Genomic DNA, 21,953 nt, shown 5'->3' with positions numbered 1-21,953 from the left:
GTGTTCTATGTTTTTTTTGATATGGCACTGTCCTGAATTTGTATATTGATTACAGTGTCCTGCTGCCAATGAGCTACAGCAGCAAATGTCAAATTGTGTGTTACTCAATGTTTGCAACTATACAGAGACACATCCTCTGCCATGCTCTTACCATGATCTTGGAGGTATAGGCGCTGTTGATAGAAATGGCATTAACAATCAGCTCCAGGGTGTTGGAGTTGATCTGACTGGGTTCAGGGATCTCGCGGAAGTGCTGGTCATTTAAATAGGCCTGTACCACAGTCATGCGGTTGGTAGTCAGTGTGCCAGTCTTGTCTGAGCAGATGGCAGTGGCATTGCCCATTGTCTCACATGCATCCAAATGGCGCACCAGGTTGTTGTCCTTCATCATTTTCTGAAGAACAAGGAGAGAGGACAGTAGGTAGGTTTGAGGTTGGTTGGGTTGTATAGTGGATTGTGAATGTTAACACAAGAGCTCCATATGAATATTGTATTCAGAGTTGCATGAATTTTCGAAAACAGGGAAAAGAGCATAACCACAATTAAATGCACACTTACATACAAGGTGTTCTGGGGTACCTTACCTTCACTGAGTAAGCTAGAGAAATTGTGACAGCAAGGGGGAGACCCTCAGGCACTGCCACCACCAACACGGTAACTCCAATGATGAAGAACTTGACAAAGTACTGCACATAGACTGGTGTGCACTCGGGGAGCCAGGTCCGCCCTTCTACCACAAATGTCTCAATCACGAAGTAGAGCACCAAAATAATCACTGTGATAGCTGACATAACCAGACCTGAAGGGAAAACAACAGGCTGTTTGAATGTGTTACAAAGAAACAAAGGCGTAATGACCCACTGTTGCTGTGATTGAGAGATATGTAGAGATGATTCCTTATGTTGATATGTTAGATGTTAGTGGTGTCCATAAATTTTTTTGGGGCATTACACAGATCAAAGATGTCAGCACAGATATTGAATTGACAACTCCAAGGAGCTATCAATATAAGATAGAATTTCATTAATTACTGCATAAAATGAGAAACTTGCTTACCCCACCGGTAAGGAGGAGCTTTCAGTAAATTATAGGTGGAATCATCAAACAAGTTTATTTTGTCCCATTTCTCTATAAAGTGGCCACTCACCTGCTTTACCAATCTGCACAGCCAGTTTGGTAAGTTTGCCCTGTAGAACGGATTTCTCCTTCTTTGGAACATTGGCTTTCTTTTTCTCCCTTTCCTCTACCTCTCCACCTTCCGCACTCTTCAGCGGTTGCATTTCCATGGCAACTGCTCCATCCTGCTTCTTGGCTGATGGTGGGACAGAATTTGAGTGCTGTTACTAACAGACAACAAATCTGTCCTGGCACAACTAGGAACTACTGCAAGCAATATGTACCACAAACATGAACCTTATCAAAATACATCGCAGTGTGGACCTTTACTATGGGCTTGTACTACGTATTGACATATGGCAAGATAAACGCAAGATGAATGCAGACACAGTCACTGATGGCACAGTGGAAACACAGAGCGATCTACTCTTGCAGGACAAGCATATTATCCCTTTTGACTCCCATAGAAATACCACTTTTTATCAACAAAGTGTATTCAGAATTTCAATCTACACATAAAACATATGTAACAGAGCTTAAAAACACAGTACAAGGGTGAATAAATAGGCTGGGGAAGTCCCGGATGTCAGGTTATTAATGTAATTACATAACTCATACATGACATTACTACATCTGATGAATAGTAATGATTCCCATTTTGCAGCACATTAGGTGACCTACTGGGTAAAAACTTTCCACTGCAATAAAATAATTAACCCCTCTGTGCCTCTCATTCATCTACTCTACTGTCTCTCTGGTACCTTTATTTTGATTGGTCTCCACTGTGGCCTCTGGCTGCTTGCCTGTGAGAGAGAGAGAAAGAGAGAGAGAGAGAGAGAGAGAGAGAGAGAGAGAGAGAGAGAGAGAGAGAAGGTTGGAGGGAGGTGGATAGAAAATAGAGGATAGAAAGGTAAAAAGCAGAAAAGAAGAAAGAGAAGAAAGTGGGAATAAAAAGTGACAGACAGACAGAATGAGAGACAGAGCACACAATGTTTTTGAGTGGAAGAAAGCAAGAGTGCACAAAACTATGGAAACAGATGAACAAGCACATATACATGCACCACATGCATATACACATACATAAAAATAAAAGTTTACATAGCTACGTCATTTATTTTTGCTGAAACAGTGTAACTTTTTTGCTGTATTTTGCGGAATGGGCCAAATTTCACTTAAGCCCATATGTACAGTTGAACTTGTACTGTACATGCACCTGATGCCGGTATATTTCTCATAAAGTTTCTGTCTTTAACAGTACATACCATTGGTGATGCTGCTCGTTTTGGCTTCTGTAGTAAGTGAGTAACTACTTTCTTCTGATTGGGGTGCGTGAGGGGATAGGTTTTGGGTCATGTGGGTGTGGAGGAAGGATTGTGGGAGGTTTTGGGATTGGGTGGAGGTAAGAAACAAAAAACATGTATTTATAACAGTTTAAGACATGTGATGATATGCCAGGAAGTGAGGAAATGTATCTTTGGATGTGGTTGGATAACATTATTTTAGGGAGCATTTTTGTAAAAGTATGCAAATTGAGAACAGATTAATGTAAGTCAGCTGTCAGAATTTCTAGATACAAATGTTGAAATCTCTATGAGAGATAATCAATGGGATCGCAGCTGAAGATATTTTGTGCAACTAAAAACCAAGACAACTCTTGAATTAGAATTTAAATCACTTCCCACTCCTTATTTTATGTCTATTTTTGGGAACTTAAAGAAATAATATTTATTCATTTAAGAATATTGATAAAATTGTCTAATTTTCTAGCAAACTGTGGTAACCACATTTTCCTTGCAGATGCCACTGACAGCTAATCTACATTATCACTGATTTGCAGTTACTGATATACTGCCACATCTGTACTGCAACAGTATAAACCCTTATGAAACATAACTATTTAGTATTAAAATATAATCATATTGGGTGCCAAGATTGCAGTGCGTTCTCCAAAAGATAAAAGCAAACCAGAATTCTTAACAACTGGTTAAAATATAAGGTGTTGCAATATTTTCTGCTGTCAGCAACTCATAAGAAAGCCATGAAATAGAAATAAGAAAACTTAAAATCAGTCTTGAAAAACTTACTCTTTGCATTATTTATCACTGGCAAGTTTTGAGCAAATCTGTTACAGAAAATAAACAGTAGTGCTCTGTTTTATACAATATTTGCCTGTAATTAAATGATGCAGTATCAGCACTGATTTTAATACAATTTTTATGCAGTCTTTCTACTGCTTCAATTAAACACTGGTCAGCCATAACATTAAAACAATAATCAATGTGGATAACATTGATTATCCATTACAATGGCAACTGTCATGTAGTAGGAAATATATTACGCAGCAAATGAACAGTTGGTAGGAACTAACCACCAAATAACGAGAACACCCCACAAGACCAGACATTTTGGAGATGCTCTGACCCACTTGTCTAACCATCACAATTGTGGCAATCACATGTGTTGGGACAAAAATAAATGGGCATGTGTAAAGATATGAATAACTCTAACGGCCACATTAGCATCAGAACCAGATCCTGGAGCAATGAAAGAAGGTGGCCTTGTCTGATGAATCACTTTTACTTTTATATCATATGGAAAGCCAGGTTTGAGTGCATCATGTACCTGGGGAAAATTAGGAAGTATCCAGGTTGGTGGAGGAAGTGTGCTGCTACAGATAATGCTCTTCTAGGAAACCCTGACACCTGGCATCGATGTGAATACTACATTGACACATATAACTTACCTAAACACTGTTGCAGTCTAAGTTCATCCCTTTATGCCAATGGCATTTCCTTAATGGCAGTTGCCTCTTTTAGCAGAATAATGCTCCCTGCCACACTACAAACACTGTTGGTTTAAACTCACTCATAAGTCCCCAGATCTCACACCAATCAAAACATTGTGGAATGTGCTGGACAAACATATTTGAGCCATAAAGGTCCGATCTCCCAACTTACAGGACTTACAGTAAAGGATCTGCTGCATACATCTCTGTGCCAGATCTCTCAGCACACCTTCAGAGGTCTTGTGGAGTTGACAGGTAACAGCTGTTTTGGTGGCTCAAGGTGAGACAATATCAGACAGGTGGTTTCAATGTTATGGATGACTGCTTATGGACGATTTTCATTTACTGTATATTAAGCTTTCAGGCTTTGGATCAAGCTTTTTCCATTATTTTATTTAAGCTTTATTTAACCAGATTAGTCTCATTGAGATATAGAATCTCTTTTTCAAGAAAGACCTGGCCAAAATAGCAGAACAATGAATGGTAACAGGCTGTACCTCTTTTGGTTTTGAGTTTTAATACTAAAGCTAATAAACCCTGTGTTTCTGTTTACTAGCATGGCCTGCTGATAAAACATATCTCTGGTGTACACTACTCCTCCTTCTCTGATGCGAAGGAACATCTGACTCTTATATGAGACCATATTATTTATTTTCCACTCCTTCATGATGCTGGGATCAGTTTTAAGAGTTTTCTTACTCCTTCACTTCAATTCAGTCCCACCTCCTCTCTGTTTCCTCTGTACATGTGTGTGTCAGGTGGAGCAAGACATCCTAAATAGAACTTCCATACAGACACTTTGTTTTGATTTTTCCCTTTTGTTCATTATGTGTATACAGTCATATGCAAAAGTTTAGGAACCCCTGACAATTTCCAGGATTTTCATTTAAATATTTTCATTTGTATATTTTCATATACAATTATTTTGGTGTTTGGATCAGCAATTTCATTTTGATCTATCAAATAACTGAAAGACAGTAATATTTCAGTAGTGAAATGAGGTTTATTGGATTAACAGAAAATGTGCAATATGCATCAAAATTAAAATAGACAGGTGCATAAATTTGGGCACCCTTGCCATTTTGCTGATTTGAATACCTGTAACTACTTAGCACTGATTAAGTGGAACACAGAATTGGTTTGGTGAGCTCATTAAGCCTTGGACTTCATAGAAAGGTGCATCCAATCATGAGAAAAGGTATTTAAGGTGGCCAATTGCAAGTTGTTGTTCTCTTTGACTCTGAAGAGTGGCAACATGGAGGCCTCAAAACAACTCTCAAATGACCTGAAAACAAAGATCGTTCAACATTATGGTTTAGGGGAAGGCTACAAAAGGTTATAGCAGAGATATAAGCTGTCAGTGTCCACTGTGAGGAACATAGTGAGGAAATGGAAGACCACAGGCACAGTTCTTTTCTTAAGGCCAGAAATGGCAGGCCACATAAAATATTGGATAGGCAAAGGCGGAGGATGGTGAGAATAGTCAAAAACAGCCACAGACCACCTCCAAAGACCTACAACATCAACTTGCTGCAGATGGTGTCACTGTGCATTATTTAACAATTCAGCACACTTTGCACAAGGTGAAGCTGTACGGGAGAGTGATGCCAAAGAAGTCTTTTCTGCATACATGCCACAAACGGAGTCGCTTGAGGTATGCAAACGCGCGTGATGAAACATAGATTGAGTTATTTGGTCATAAATAGGGGCATGGCAGCAAAAGAACACAGCATTCCAAGACAAACACTTGCTACCCACAGTAAAATTTGGTGGAGGTTCCATCATGCTGTGGGGCTGTGTGGCCAGTGCCGGTACTGGGAATCTGGTTAAAATTGAGGGTCGCATGGATTCCACTCAATATCAGCAGATTCTTGAGAATAATGTTGAGGAATCAGTCACAAAGCTGAAGTTATGCCAGGGCTGGATATTTCAACAAGACAATGGACCAAAACACTGCTCCAAATATACTCAGGCATTTATGCAGAGGAACAAGTACAATGTTCTGGAATGGCCATCCCAGTCCCCAGACCTGAATATCATTGAACATCTATGGGGTGATTTGAAGCGGGCTTTACCATTCTCAGCAAACATCAAACCTAACTGAACTGGAGATGTTTTGTAAGGAGGAATGGTCCAAAATACATTCATCCAGAATCCAGACACTCATTACAGGCTATAGGAAGCTTCCTTCTTATAGGAAGTTATTTCTGCTAAAGGAGGCTCTACTATATATTGATGTGATTTTTCTGTTGGGGTGCCCAAATTTATGCACCTGTCTAATTTCGTTTCGATGCATATTGCGCATTTTCTGTTAATCCAATAAACCTCATTTCACTACTGAAATATTACTGTGTCCTTCTTTTATTTGATAAATGTTTTTACGATAGATGAAAATGAAATTGCTGAGCCAAACACCCAAATTTTTATAAATGAAAATCATGGAAATTGTCAGGGGTTCCTAAACTTTTGCATACAACTGTATGAATGTGTGAGCGTCTTTCACTTCACACCTACCTTTCTTCTCTTTCTTCTCCTCTTCTCCCTCTCCAGCCCCTAGCAGAGTGAAAATGATTCCAGACTGAGAGTTTACTCCAACTGCTGTCACTAACATCCTTCCTGATCCTTCCATCACATGGGTGCCTGAGAGAAGAAAAATGGAGTAATAAAGAAGTCTAGTTAAATAAAATCTTGTCTTGCATCAGTCTGCCCTACATGGCTAATGATTATCTAACCAACAACTTCATACATCTTCTTTAGGAAAATATCATTATGCTATTATTGAATAATGTCCTCAGCATGCCAGGAAAGCCTAATAATGTGAATGGAGTTAGCAGTGGCAGGTCCTAAGAATAGCAACAGGCAGGAGAGGGAGGCCACACAACAGAGATCACAGCAGGAACCAGAGACATTCTGATTTGATTAGTAACATCTGGATTCCTCTGCAGCATCTCACTCACACTGACACATACTGTCATCAAAAACAAATACACACACACTAACCAGAGAGAAGCATAGGGTCTTTGTCCACTGACTTTCGTACATGATCTGACTCTCCAGTAAGGGAGCTCTCATCAATCTTCAGATCATTGCCCTGAATTAGAATGCCATCAGTAGGCAGCAGATCACCTGAATGCACATAACAGGATGAATATTATCACGCAATAAGAGACACACACTATTCTCACAACTTCCTGGTGTATATTAGCTATATTGGTTCAGAAACCCATTAAGCTTACTCTTTCTATGAGTAGAGAGTCAACGGAGAGTAGGGACTGACCATATTTGACCTGGGCCATGTCGCCCACCACCATGTCAGCCACAGGGATCTGGATGACATTCCCGCTGCGCACCACAGCGAAGCGCTGCTCCTGCTCAATGCGGCTCTGCAGCCCGCGGAACTGCTTCTCCTTGCTCCAGTCGTTGAAGGCTGTCACCAGCACCACGCAGATGACTGAAAGTAAGATGGCAGCACCCTCAATCCAGCCTGCCTCCGCTTCACCCTCATCCTCTGCACCAGATGACACATTCCCGCAGGCTACAGGACAAGAGGTTAAATGTCAAAGAAGCATTATATAGATGTATATATTTCAATTTCAGTAGACCGAAATATTAACATTATAATTAAAATTTGAAATGAGAATGTTATATAAGTGGGTCATTGCAACATATTCTAAAAGATTAGCTGGGATATACAGGGTACAAGATATGCAGACACCTTTTTTTATTATATATACGAATATTCCTTCTATCCAGCTCTCAATTTCTTTTTGCCCACACTCAACCCTTCATCCATCTCATTTCACCCCCCACCCAAAACACACAATTTTTTAAAATAACATCACTCCTCTGACTCAGTTCTTAGAGATCCGCCGAATTTCTCAATTTTTTCAATTTTTCCTTAGGCCCCCTTCTCACCCTCACTCTCCTCCCCTGGGGGCTGGTAGAAGGACAGGCCAAGAGAGATGATGGCTGCTATCTCCAAGATGATGAGGGTGACATCCTGCAGTGCCTCCCACACCAGCTGCAAAAAGGTCTTGGCTTTCTTTGGGGGAATGAAGTTTTGTCCAAACGTCTGAGCTCTTTTCTCCAAGTCCACCGGATTATTGGACAAACCTATGAGCAAAGCACATAGTAAAGGTTGCATATAAAGAGTTAAAACTGTTTTCAAAAATATTTGAATAAAAATAAGCCACTCCCAGAAAATGTTCTCAAAATTCAACTGATGACCTTCAAAATCAAGCCATTCCAAATCAAATCTTGAAAATTGACTATATATCTTACAGCTGAATTTGCCAGTGTACATTATGTTAATTTAGATTTTTTTAAAACTCCAAACATGTTAGTGAGCAAAATGCCCCAAAGCCAGAAATAAAATGCCCAAATTCCTGGACACTTTTACTGTTACCCTTTCACAACTTTAATAACTCTAGTGTAATAGTTCCCCACTATCTGCACTGTCTCCATTATACCATGCATGAAGGAAAAGGCAATAAAGAATAATGTATACAATTACATATAATAGTATCTTGTATCTTGATAGTGTAATGTACATAAATGACCAATTCAAGCAAACGAATGCTTAATGAATGATTATGAGTGAAAGATTATGATTGAATAAAGCCTTTTGCTGTGGATTGTTCCACACTTGCAGTATAAGAAGCCTTCACAGCATGTAATACATTTCAGATTTAAATTATTCATTGTTTATTTCCCACGCATTGGCAATGAAAGCCTAAAGACCATGAAGTCACTGAAATGAACAGAGGGATGAACTGAATACCTATCAACAGCAAGTATTAAATTGCACATCATCACTAATCTTGCATTTAGTGTGCCCACTGTCACTCTCTCAACCGTGTCTTAGGCTCCCGCATTCTTTCTTTCTTTCTTTCTTTCTTTCTTTCTTTCTTTCTTTCTTTCTTTCTTTCTTTCTTCATTTTTCATGAATGTGTGCAGTTTCCATGGCAATGAAGGCATCAAGCAAACCTCACACTTGCTCTTAAACTTCCTGTCTTTGGGCACCTTTTCGCTTAGCTACAGATGATGTCATTGCATCAAAGAGGCATAAGAATAGATTTCTGATTGGTCTGCTCTGATGGCAGCTCCACTGCAGACTCTGTCTAGAACACACTGCAAAGCTTCTGAGCTGCTATGGTTATCAGGAGCATGACCCAGCTCAAGCACCAGTATTATTAGTTAGCTCAATGGAACACTACTGGCATAAATTTTTGTATACATGAATGTGACATTAACATAATGACAGTCAGCCAAACATTAAGAGGTTAAGTAAGAAGTATGGCCTGATGGCAAATGACTGAGTTTACTCTGCTATGCCTGTGCCACACACACACACACACACACACACACACACACACACACACACACACACACACACACACAGGAGAACTGGTGTGTGACTTGCTCTCACACATCATACCCACACTGCATGCTGAACCCTCTCACTCCCACTACAGCAAGCATGATAATATCATACACCCAATACAAGTGTGTGTGTGTTTGAATGAGTTAGAGGAGAATTAAAAATGGTAAGAGATGATAACAGGAGCGAAGCCTGTATTACCTTATAGAGGGGTTTAAAACTGCTGAGTTATCATGACTACACCCAATCCTTTAGATAAATCTTTTCACACAACTTTCCTCTCTCTCTCTCTCTCTCTCTCTCTCTCTCTCTCTCTCTCTCTCCCCCTCTCTTATTTTCACTCCCTCATTCACCCCCTCCATCTCCCCTTGGTATGTCCTTGACAATGCGGCAAGCTGTACTAGCTTTCCTGCTCTCTCCTTCCCTCCCTCCTTCTCTTTCTCCCTTGCTCCAACCCAACCCAACCTGGCTAGTTGGGATAGGTTTCATCCAGTGCTGCTGTTAGGCCAGCAGTATTGGTATAATGTTACAGGAGCCAACAGAGGTACACACTGTCTGGACTTTAGAAATGCAATGGCCTTATTCTGCAGTGCTGTAATGTGTTGCCCAGGAAGAGGGAGGCACTAATGTACCTCAGCTTTTAGAGACTCATCATCACAATGACGATACTACTTACAATCACTTTTCCACTTTTTTTTCATATTTTCTTTCCTTTGGCACTAAATGAGACATGCAAGCTGATGGGAACAGTGACATCCACTTAAAATAGACTTGTCACTTCTGCAAGGTCTGGAATCTTTAATGTTTTATAATAAAGTTAATGGATGTGAAAAAGAAAAGTTACAGAGCATTTAATATCTTTTTGAATCACCAGAATGCAAAATGTATGTATGTTTCATACATAAAGCCACTGCAGCAGAACAAACCCAAACACATCTGCTAACTTATCCATTGTTTTCAAGCCTAATGCATTTAGCAGTAATGAGTCTGACCCATGAAACAAACAAGAAAACAGAAAGAGGTGGCCATCATATACCAGACATATAAAGGGCCTATGAATAAGAAATGTAAAAAAAAATATCTTAATTATATATACTAATATTAAAAGATCTCTACCCATACTGATGGACATAAAATTACAGAGCCTCTAACTTTCACAGCGACTATCCTCTATGAACTGTTTACCCAATAACCTCCTCTCCCTACACCCACCTTGCCACCAACAGCGACGTATCTTAGCAACCTGACACAAACGCACGCACCCAGAGTGGGAAGCTGGCTGAGAGAAACAGTGAGAAATGGTGGATGAGTGGCAAGATGGGGATGAGGGGGGCCGTGAGGGGGAGGAGTGGGAGAGAGCATGAGAGAGAGAGAGAGAGAGAGAGAGAGAGAGAGAGAGAGAGAGAGAGAGAGAGAGAGAGTGGAGTAAAATGGCAAGAAGGATGGATGGATGGATACAGTAGATAGATGACTAGATAGATAGATAGATCGAGATAAATAGATAGTTCTCACCTACAAACAGCTATCTATATTTCACTGACTCAAAACTAAATTAACTACACTATTAGGGAACAACTATTCCAGGTGCACTACTGTATATAATGGATGGGCAAAACAATGTAAGTGACAGAGGGAAAGATGCTAAGACAGGAAGAACCTCAGTTTTTGTAATGCGCTGTATTAGTATGCAGGTGAAAGATAAAGACAGTAAAATAATGAAAATGTTGGCTAATCAATGAGAGATACAATTATTTATGGCTGTGCTTTAGAAGACAAGAAAATTATTAAAAATAGACAGTGAGAAGGAGTGAGTGAGTGAGTGAGTGGAGTGAGAGAGAATGTGAGGAAAAAGAACAAGAGAGGCAGAATATTAGTCTTACCATCTGTGGTGGAAGACTTGAGTCTGTGGCAGAGGCCCTCAGTGTCTCCGTAGGTTTCCTGAATCTTCTGCAGGGCTTCTGCTCCTCTCAGCTCCATCAGAGACCGGAGCTCCTCCAAAGTTACCCCAAAATTGTCTGAGTGGTTAGCCTCCATTCCTCCACCCCGCTTTGGATAGAACTCCACCCCACTGTTCGCCATGTCGCCTATGGTAGCTGTCGTTGACATTGCCAACTCTTCAGCTTATGACGCCACTTGTATCTTCCTGTCCAGATCTACTGAACTCACTGAGACTCTGTCTCAGTAGCTCGGGATGGAGAGAGGTTAAATTATGAAGTTTATGTTCAAAATGTGGTTTGCTTTTGGTGTGGCTTGATATTTTGTCCCCTCCCCTCTCCCTCCCAAATTAGTGACTTGCCATCTAACTCTCCATTGAAAGAGGAAACAGGTACAGTGAGGGGAAAACACTTTTTGAATGCAAATAAAAACTAAAACCTGCCCGCTCCACTCTACCCCCTCCACCAGAGGGTCAACAGAACGAGGGATCACGGCGTTCCCGATCCATGGAGACAAAGTAGGAACAGAGGTGAATGATGAGAAGACAGTGCCGTGGTGTGTAGAGGGGTCAGATTTCAGAAGATGCAGTGTGGTGAAGTAGAGATATTTGTCTACAGAGAAAGAAAAAAGAAAAAAGAACGCAAAATACATTAGAGTTTCCAAAGTTTTAGTATGAGTAACAAGATTCATGATATAAAAGGATACTTAAAGAAGTCTGATGGTGGAACCATTATTCTTGTTTCATGCCCAGTGTTTTTGAGGAACACTGGCTAGTTCTGAGTTAATTGAAAAAACGTTGGTCACTCTGACCTCAGTACAGCCAAGGGTCTGACTCATTTTAATTTAAGCGATATAATGATGTCACCTCACATAACAAGACAATGAACCTAATTATGTTAATTATAGGGTCAATCAGTTTCTTATTGCATTTGACCTATTTAGAGTATCCCCTATTTTTTCTTTCTTTCTGTGTTCTTTATTCATATCTCTGGTCCCCTCCTGTGAGCTCATCCACCGAGAAATGTGCTCCGCAGTTGGCAAGTTCAAAACAAGACTAAAATATTTGGACATATAGTCATAGACTATGTAAATTCACACAGTCAGTGATGCAGATAATTCATACAGTCTATATCAAGAGAGTGAGACAGCTGCATTGTCCTCCCACAGTTGCCGTGGAAACCTACAGATGCCTCTGAGCTTTTGGCCTCTACACACACACACACACACACACACACACACACACACACACACACACACACACACATGCACACACACTCAAAGTCACACAGTAATTTCCTTTCCTTTTCTCTCTCTCTTTCTCTCTCTCTCTCTCTCTCTCTCTCTCTCTCTCTCTCCCCCTCTCTCCCTCTTATAAACACAAACACATGTAAGCATGCACATGTCATCACAGCATTTGCTCTCACTTGCTGCTGATATTCTATTGCCCACTCATATATGACATATCTCATCAGTCTCACTTCGTTCAAAGGAGTGTGAGTGCATGTGTGAGCTCTGTCCGTGTAGGTTGACAGAGCTGGGAGTGTGCAGGAGTCATCACTGCATCATGCTGACTCACTAACCCTGTCAACCTCAGCAGCCCGAAAAAACCCTCTCATCTCCCCTCATCTCATCTCATCTCATCTCATCTCATCTTATTTCATCTCTTCTATCAGTCTTTTCTCCTTACTCTCCTCTCTGTTCGATTCTCCCTTGTCTATCCTCAAATGCCTTTCATTCTCCTCTCCACTCCTCTGCAGTGTCTCAACTGTGGACAGCGGGAAGGTTAAGAGTGGTGCAGTGCTGACTATAGATCATCAGCAGATGTGGAAATCGCATGAATATGGATGAGAAGTTACACCTCAATGCTTGATATTTTTTTTTGTGTATGAGTATGTGTGTGTGCCTGTTTGGGGTAATAGTCAACTAGAGAATGCCATTCAATCCAGAGTCTACGAGAGCAGCTCTATTTCCCATCAGTGGGCCACAGTTAAACAGCACTGCAGCTGTGTTTTGTGTGCAGGAGGCAGATGGCTAAAGATTATGCTGAGTTTTCATATTGATCTGTTTTCCAAAACCTTTCCAGGAGTGTGCTAGAGTCCCATTAGGTCATATATTGCTGATAATGTGCTAATAGCGGGATGCCCCAGATAGAGAGAGAGAGAGAGTGTGTGTGTGTGTGTGTGTGAGAGAGAGAGAGAGAGAGAGAGAGAGAGAGAGAGAGAGAGAGAGAGATACATAAAAAACAAAAATATCATGTAATAATGCCAAAAAACAAGCCTATGCATGTAAAAAAATATAAAACAAACCAACAGCTGACACAATTTAGCATTTTAGGGCATATTCTGCATGTACTGTATATCGATATATCTATTTGTTTCCATATACAGTACAACAGCAAAATATCTGCAGGAAGTGACACTGCTGACTGGTTCTCTGAGAGCTCAAAATTCAATATCATAAGGAATGGTGGCAAAAAAAGGGAAGAGAAGTGCTAGAGAATGAGTCAGTGTGCTGCTCACTTCATTCTAATTACAGAGCTGGAACACTCATAGAGCTCTAATGCACATACCAACCACTGAAGGAGACAATGTTTAGATGTAATACATCTTTCTTCATGTCACTGTTGTTATTTTCTATGGGAAATAACTGCTAGTTATTCATGTATTTGTCATCACCATTAATGTACAACTTCTACTATCAAATGCATAATAAAGCTACAATAACTAATCCCCAAATTGATCAAATTTGATAAAAATAGTTTGCAATGAATTGTATTATTAGTTAGGATTAATTGGGGCTATGAAACATATTGTGGAAATGGTGGAGCACAGAAAACATAGTGTGACCAAAATCCTCTACAGAATGGGAACACTGTGCATTCCTCATGACATATCTTGTGTGATATTTTATTTATGAGTGATATTATATTTGTAATCATTCATTTATGGGACTATATGTAACACAGTGTTCCTGGCTGAATCATTCTTATTACCTGCTATATATTTTTGTGTATACCTTTCAAGGATTTGTAGCTGTATCCCATATTTATTACAGTATCATATTTCATCATCTTTCCTGCCCTATCAGAAAACATTATCTAGTGCTACTTTGGTATGTTGCATGTTTGGTATAGTCAAGTAACTGTTTTCTCATTTCCAAAGACAACTTATGTGATATAAGCATGTGCATTATGCAGTCTTGCATTGCAAAAAGGCTTGATTCGCTGATTCTAGCAATTGAAAATCAAAAGGTAAACGCAAAGCTTTGGATTTAATTCTATTCACTGTATGATTACAATTGTACAGACACAGTAAGCAAAAAATGATTTAGAATCTGATTGTTTCAATCTGAACCAGTGAACATTTATTTTGCCTTTATTTTGCTTTATTTCTTGATTTTCACTTAGAATTGAACAACACTGTGTGTAACTGACACTAAACAGAAGACACTGTGTTTTAGTTGTGGGTGTTTCATGCGGTCAGCATACGTATTTGATAATACTCATGCTGTGACAGATTATCTGATAATTGTCTGTAGTTAGTGACCTCTTAATGAATTAAGGCTAATTAAGAGTTCAGCAGTATAATTAAGGGCACTTATATTTGATTGCATGCGGAGAAGACATACTGTTAAATAAATATTTGTGGTGTTTACTATATTTGTAAAAATAAACAAACTGGTAAACCAAATAAATCAGCTTAATCAATTTGCAAAATAATAATGTGTTACAATAATTATACTATACTACATACATAACAGACACAATACTACTACTACTAATAATAATAATAATAATAATAATATTACTACTACTACTACTACTACTACTACTACTACTAATAATAATAATAATAATAATGATAATAATGCATCCAGCAACCATTTGTCACATAAATAGTTGAATAGAGCTGACTAGTGTGCAAATAAAGTGTCATGTGCTCACAGTATGGTGCATATGTTAATGAAAAATAAAGTCCCATTGAGAAACATTAATCCATTATTTAAAAATGGAAGGAATATGGCATAAATGTGACTCTCCATAGGAGGCCCTCCTCCCAAAGGCACTGACCAGGTAAGTAGTGAACAGTCAGAGAAGCATGAATATGCTTGAAAGGCTCAATCAAAGTCTAAATATCTAGACAAATTGGAAATCTGTGGCAAACCTTGAATGAATTGAGTATAAATTGTGATATTCTTGGTCTAAATATGTTTTTTGCTTGATATTTTAGCCCCTGTTAGACAAATGACAAAAGGAAAGGTTTAATTCACTGTAAAAATAATTTCAGTACGTTTTAGTGATGGCAGACTTGTAGATCTGTGACTGCAGGTTAATGGATCAGTTGTTTCTGTCATAAAATGAACCTGCTAGATTACACTGATTCCTAATTTAGTATTTAATTACTACTATAATCATAATGTGAAACGGAAATACACACTAAATGTCTTTGTCAAGTCAAGAGACCAACAAAAAGCTTAAAATAGATCTGTGGACAAAACAATATTTCAGGGGGCTTTTTTTCTCCTCCCACAAATGAAATCCAAGAATACATTAGGGAACTTATGGAATTAGATTCATGACTATAACTCATTGTCAGTCTGCATTTCTTTACCATGAAAAATCCTCCTGCTCTCAAGCAGCTTCCCGATGTTCTGTTTCCAAAAATGGAACAAAGAGAAATGATGCAGGGAGGAATGAAAAATCCAAGACCCTTCTTTTCTAGCTTTGATGTGTGTGGTTAAAGATCATGGAATTTATTTCTGCAGAACAGGCAAATATAAGAGAAGACACAAAATGACAACACAAGCTTGTCTAGTTGTTAATATTTTCAATGCAAGTAACATGGCTCAGTTTTAACAAGCTACTGGTTTACTTTGTTTTAGGGAGACAACATACAGCATGGAGGCCTGCTGATCTGCTGCTGAGAAGAGGCTTAAAGAGGAGAGCAGTTTCTCGCAGGCAGTAATGAAAAGCCTGTCATGCAGTGAGATACATGAAGGTGGTTCAGTGGATATTACTGAGCAGGACACAGAAGAGACATTTGCAAAGGAACTTGCAGCAAGATGAGAGTTGGAAGACACGCTAAAAGCAATAAAGAGCTTGTTATGATAATGTATGATATTTAATTTTGTTTGTTTTTCAATTGTTTTTTAAACCCCTAATTAACACTTGAAATCAACTAAATATTTTCATTATTTAGAATTTATATTACTGATTGAATAAGGTGAATAAACACATACTGAAATGTTTAAAATACCATGTTACCCATCTGTGAAAGGTAATGTTCACTGAATTACTTGACTAAATGTTTGATGTACAAAAATGATCTCAAATGCCATTTTATTGGAGCATTACATGTTCTACAACACTATTATAGTATACTCTGTATATAGAAAGCCTAAATATATACATAATATGGTTAAATGTTTGTGAACAACTGACAATCACACCATGGTGATGATATGCTTTTTGAACATCCCACTGTAGATTTTGTCTCTCTTTACTGTTAAAATAGACCGCACTCTTGTGGGAAGGCTTTTCACTACATTTTGGAGTATTGCTGTGGGGATTTGCTAATTCAGCCACAAGAGCATTAGTGAGGTCAGACACTGATGTTGGGTGAGGAGGTCTGGTGAGGTCTAGATCAACATTCCAGTTCATTCCAAAGGTGTTCACTGTGATTGAGGTCAGGGCTCTGTGCAGGCCACTACATCTACTTGGCAAAGCATGTCTGCATGTACCTTACTTTGTGCACAGGGGCATCGCCATGCTGGAACAGGTTGTGTAAATTGTAATGCTACAGCATAAAAGTTACAAATTTATATATATATATATATATATATATATATATATATATATATATATATATATATATATATATATATATATATATATACATACACAATTATATGTGTATTTTGTGGCAACATTTTCAAACAGGTCCAGATATAGTTGTGATGGCCAGGTGTCCATAAATGTCTGGTCATATATGTGGGTATAAAAATGTAAAAAAATCAAGCAAACAAATAAGCAAAAGAAAGAAAGAAAGAAAGAAAGAAAGAAAGAAAGAAAGAAAGAAAGAAAGAAAGAAAGAAAGAAAGAAATTTACTTACAAACCTTAATCTTAAACCTAAATAATTTGCTTAGGTTTTTAATGTCATTTTTATACTGTGGTTTATGTAACAGTCTAGAAGTCTGTCTAATATTAGTTCTGTCTGTGACAATATAATATTACAGGCTCAGTAATATTCAATTTCATTCAAAAATGTAATCTTTTAAGTCTTTTCATTTGGAATTTTAAAAAGAACGTTATAGACGATCAGTTGTTTTTAATAATTTTTTAAATACACCTAAATATTTCAAGGAATATTTATTTCTTCCCTTTTGCTGTGCATTAATCAAAGTGCTGTCTAGAAGACATTAGACATCTATCTAACTTATTATTACACCAAGTGTAAGTGCACTCAACCTATGCTCTTCTTCCGTATCCCTGTTCCTCCCATTGGCCACTCTATTAGCCCATCTCATATCCTTATCCCTCTCTTTCCATCTTCAATTATACTCTACTTATGATCTACAATCCACTTTCTTCCAGCCACTCTCACTGCAGTGGTATTTATCCCTTTAAACAAACCACTGCTGTCCCAGCAGTGAACCCGTGGACTGCATTGGCGTATGAGTCCATGGGGAGTAACATAAGCTTCTCATCTTAAAAAAGTCAAAGGAAAAACTTGAGCTAGGACCACACAAGACTAAAGCATGTGGATTATGCCTCAGTACTTCTGGTCCTTTGACTATTGTGAGTAAGGCTAGAAATGGAAGCTCCAAATTAAGTGATATTTTGATGTAATTTAATGTAATTGATAGAAAGACACACCCAACACTGCTGCAACACTCAGTTCAAGGGACTCAATAAAACATGATTTAAGATCTGGTGCAGGGTATTAATGTTTGAATATATGTGTTTTTGGGTATTAAAAACAGAATAAAAAGGTTTAACAGAATGTCATGCATATAGCACATGTTATAACTATAATTTTAGTTATAGCATGTGCTATATGCATGATATTCAACAATACAGATATAGCATGTGCTATATATAACCTTTTTTTAATCAATCGCCACATCAAAAGCACTCAAACTAGGGCAACCTAGACAGTGAACTGGGACAGGCACACGTTTTTAAACAGTATAGGGCAGAGACAAATATGGAGTTAAAATCCAAATAAGATCATGATTCATAAATAAATGGAAGGTCTAAAATAAGCATCACAGTCTTTAAATATTGGGATCTGTATGCAAATCTGCTCATACACATGGTTTATTCATGTTCTCACAAATGCACCAAAAAGGTTCCTTATGGCTTCTTTGGAGGTTTTGCAATTTTAACTTTCCAAAGGGTGTTCTACCTTTTATGAAAGGGAAGCATTTCAGAACTGTATAATACATGAAGGCTTCAATGGTTTTCCCATCGGGACAAACTAAAGAAACCTACAGGGCATTGCTTGTTCATCTGATCCATTACTTGAATGCATTGATGCCAACAATGTTGCATGTTTCTTGGTGAAAACTGCCTTACCTGTATTGTTGAATCTGAAATTTAGTCAAGCTATACGAAATATACTATTATTATTATTATTATTATTATTATTATTATTATTATTATTATTATTATTACTGTTACTATTATTACTATTATTTAACTTTTATAATAATAATAATAATAATAATAATGATAATGATAATGATAATAATAATAATAATAATAATAATAATAATAATAATAATAATCTTGATACCTCTGATGTCCCTATAGTCTCCTAAATCCATCTAAAGCGATGCAAACCAATAGCAACAGGACTCACACCTGACGATCATACAAAAATGACCAATCAGAGCCAAGTAACGGACTCGTATGGACTCGGTACGCAGTCGTCAAAACGGCTCACCCTCCACCCCGCCCCTCCTGCCGCGCATCGTCCCCACACCCAATACACACATGCGCACACATACAAACACAAGCACACACATCTTGCAGTGATGGATAGGGAAGACAAAAGTCCTCGCGCTTTCCGGCAAATGAACGCGCAACGAAGCGCACACTTTGGGAATCTAAAGTTAATGCGGCGGTCTGTCCTCACCGCACCGACACGCGCCTGTTTTACCTCCTCAGTGCGTCGCAGTGGTTTTCGAAAATAAAATGACCTCTACTGGTCACCTTCAGAGGGCGAGCGCTTCATCGCTTGTTACAATAAAATCACCTAGCCACAGATTAGACCGCTTGTTTCTCTTCGTCCGTGACAGGCAAAAAAGGCTGTGGATTACATTAATCATGTTGGGCCGCATGATGTGAGAGAATGGCGTGACGGACCAGAGCGGTGTGTGTGTCTGAGCTTGTGCTTGTGTGCAAGAGCGCCAATAGCGTCCAGCACAGGCGCAGTGCCCCCTCCGCAAGGTTACCGGTGTGTGAGTACCGGTTCCGCTCGCATCTCCTCCCCCCTGCTCTGCCTCCATCTCATTCCCCTAATCCGCATAAAAAGCATACAAAAGCAAAGACGTGCACACGCAGGTGATAGGACATCGCTGTGCCTACAGCAAAGCTATAAAGAAGCGCTACCTGGTAAACATGGCATTACACAACCATGCAGAGGAGAAATACAATTACAGCCCATTAATAAGAATATTTACTGGTAATAGTCAGCCCAGTAAGGATACGATATCTGTTTATAAAGACAAACGGCCACAATTTGTCTTTGCTGAATACTAATGCCTATCAATAATGATGCACCACATTTGACAGAGACCAGTATTTTTGCGCGCTGGGCTTCAATGCAGCAGTTTTACGAGCTTGGCAGCTATAGTTGATCCCAAGGAAAGGTGACCATTTTATAGACCGATCTGTAAAAGGAAAATGTTGAAGTAAAGACAAACGAATAGGCTTAAAATCATAAAATAGTCAGAAATACATAACGACCATTCAACACATTTATGTAAATGCCAAACGCTTCGACTCACCAGGCCATGCTCCAAGGACACCGACGCGGTTTGGTGGGCAAAAGGAGATTCCCAATTTCTGCCCCAGACAAATAAAGAAAATATAGGAATCGTAGGCGATAGAAATCACCTATTGCTTGCTGCCGTGTGATCCTTTAAGCCAAATGATTTCTGTCGGGTATTTTACTGATGATGGCAATTTGGATCCTAAAATAGTGCAGTCGCTGCCTGGTTATGCTCAGGTTCCGCAGAGGAAAATACGAATGATGAAGACATCGCGTTAGGATGGCAGTGCCGAACACCATGCACCAAAAAGACACAACTTGTTTGTTTACTGATGATAGAAACATACGCCGTTATTCTTGAAAGTGTAAATCAAAAGAGGCGATATTTGGGATTTAGATGCGATGGGATGAAAGACCCCCTCGCTGAGCTGCGCGCTGAGGAGCTCAGACGCAGCATCCACGCGGGCTGCTGCTTTGCGCGCGGATGGAGAGGGTGGGAAAGGAGAGGGGGCGCTGTATTTCTCTCTCTCTCTCTCACTCTCTCTATCTCTCTCTCTCCCTCTCTTCAGCCCCGCCCACGCACCATCCTTTAAACCCTGCCTCCGTGTCATCCTTCAAACCACGCCCACACCGTGGTCTAACTGTAAGATCACGTCAGTGAGAGGATCACGCCTCTTCTCTCTCATTTCAAAGACATGGCAATAGATTGGTTGCGTTTTATGTATCAACATCAGACGCGATGGAACTGTGTCTTGTGGTATGCAATTATTGTATTTTTCCAAAGGCTAGAAAAAGCATTAATGTGTAAGACTGTGTATCTGACAAATACATTTTTTTATATAATGTATATATCAACTGGATATAATGCAACACAACTATAATATTGTCTAATTATAGTTTTGGACAATATAAGTATACACTACACTATTAAAATTTCACCATTTAAGAAGCAATATAAAATAATAAATTAATGGAATAGATCATATTTCTGTAGTTAAAATCAGTTAATGCTGAATTATGTGACGATACATAGTTATGACAGCTGATTTGAAGCTCTGAAATTTGTGGTTGCATCAGCTGCCAGTGACCACAAGTTTCCACAAGAACATCACCCTAACACCATGTTGTTAACGTATACACAAACACTGAGATATTGCATTAAAATCACATAGTGATGTATGATATAATATTTGCAATAATACTACTGTTAAGTACACAATGTACACAAACATGGCACAGAGATATCCGCTTAGCAGTTTGTGACTATTGTCACTATTGTCCTCCACAACTGTGTATAGCCTACTCTTATTTCCATTCTACTTTGAGTGTGTTCTCCTTTTCTAATATTACTGACATTATTTTAAAACATCTCTGAACACTATAGCATCTACAGCCTGGAATCAGTTTTTATTCCTTACATGTTCTTACTGCTCTACTTTGCACCCACTGATATTTGTATTCACCCCTGTCTTAGTGACCTTGTCCCCACATCGACCATCTCAAAGGCACTATGTCCGGCTCAGACATCTCCTGCACAGACTGCACTGCGATGCCAGTCCTGACATGTGTTCGGCTGGAAGATTTCAACTCTGGCACAGAGCTTAATGTAGCCCCGGCTCATCAGTCCAAGCAACATGTTGGTTGTAAATGCCCAGGCCCAGTGACAAACAAAAAGCTCTGCAAGACGCCCAAAACAAGTCTGTGTTGCTCTCTAGATGAATGAACACGTTGGCAGCAGAG

The 21,953-nt window shown here is 39.1% G+C and overlaps 1 protein-coding gene across 6 annotated transcripts in view; it reads right to left on the bottom strand.

The window, feature by feature from the left end:
* Positions 1 to 20,679, bottom strand: part of atp2b3b (ATPase plasma membrane Ca2+ transporting 3b) — a 43,704-nt gene extending 23,025 nt beyond the window's left edge. For 3 of the 6 annotated variants that reach the window (XM_060895147.1, XM_060895149.1, XM_060895150.1), the window contains exons 1-10: positions 20,230 to 20,679; positions 11,162 to 11,827; positions 7,817 to 8,014; positions 7,179 to 7,436; positions 6,902 to 7,027; positions 6,416 to 6,541; positions 1,878 to 1,919; positions 1,148 to 1,312; positions 585 to 799; positions 152 to 394 (exon numbers count right to left, since the gene is read on the bottom strand). In XM_060895147.1, coding sequence (XP_060751130.1) covers positions 152 to 394; positions 585 to 799; positions 1,148 to 1,312; positions 1,878 to 1,919; positions 6,416 to 6,541; positions 6,902 to 7,027; positions 7,179 to 7,436; positions 7,817 to 8,014; positions 11,162 to 11,387 — 1,599 coding nt within the window. In that variant the 5' untranslated portion in view covers positions 11,388 to 11,827; positions 20,230 to 20,679. Of the gene's footprint in view, positions 1 to 151; positions 395 to 584; positions 800 to 1,147; positions 1,313 to 1,877; positions 1,920 to 2,378; positions 2,433 to 6,415; positions 6,542 to 6,901; positions 7,028 to 7,178; positions 7,437 to 7,816; positions 8,015 to 11,161; positions 11,828 to 20,229 lie in introns of all 6 variants that reach the window. The other 3 variants (XM_060895148.1, XM_060895151.1, XM_060895152.1) reach the window with 2 other exon arrangements.
* Positions 20,680 to 21,953: the final 1,274 nt, after the last annotated feature.

Source organism: Tachysurus vachellii, chromosome 19 (genome assembly GCF_030014155.1).
Source record: "Tachysurus vachellii isolate PV-2020 chromosome 19, HZAU_Pvac_v1, whole genome shotgun sequence".
NCBI lineage: Eukaryota > Metazoa > Chordata > Actinopteri > Siluriformes > Bagridae > Tachysurus > Tachysurus vachellii.
This window is presented reverse-complemented; position numbering and strand designations above follow the sequence as displayed.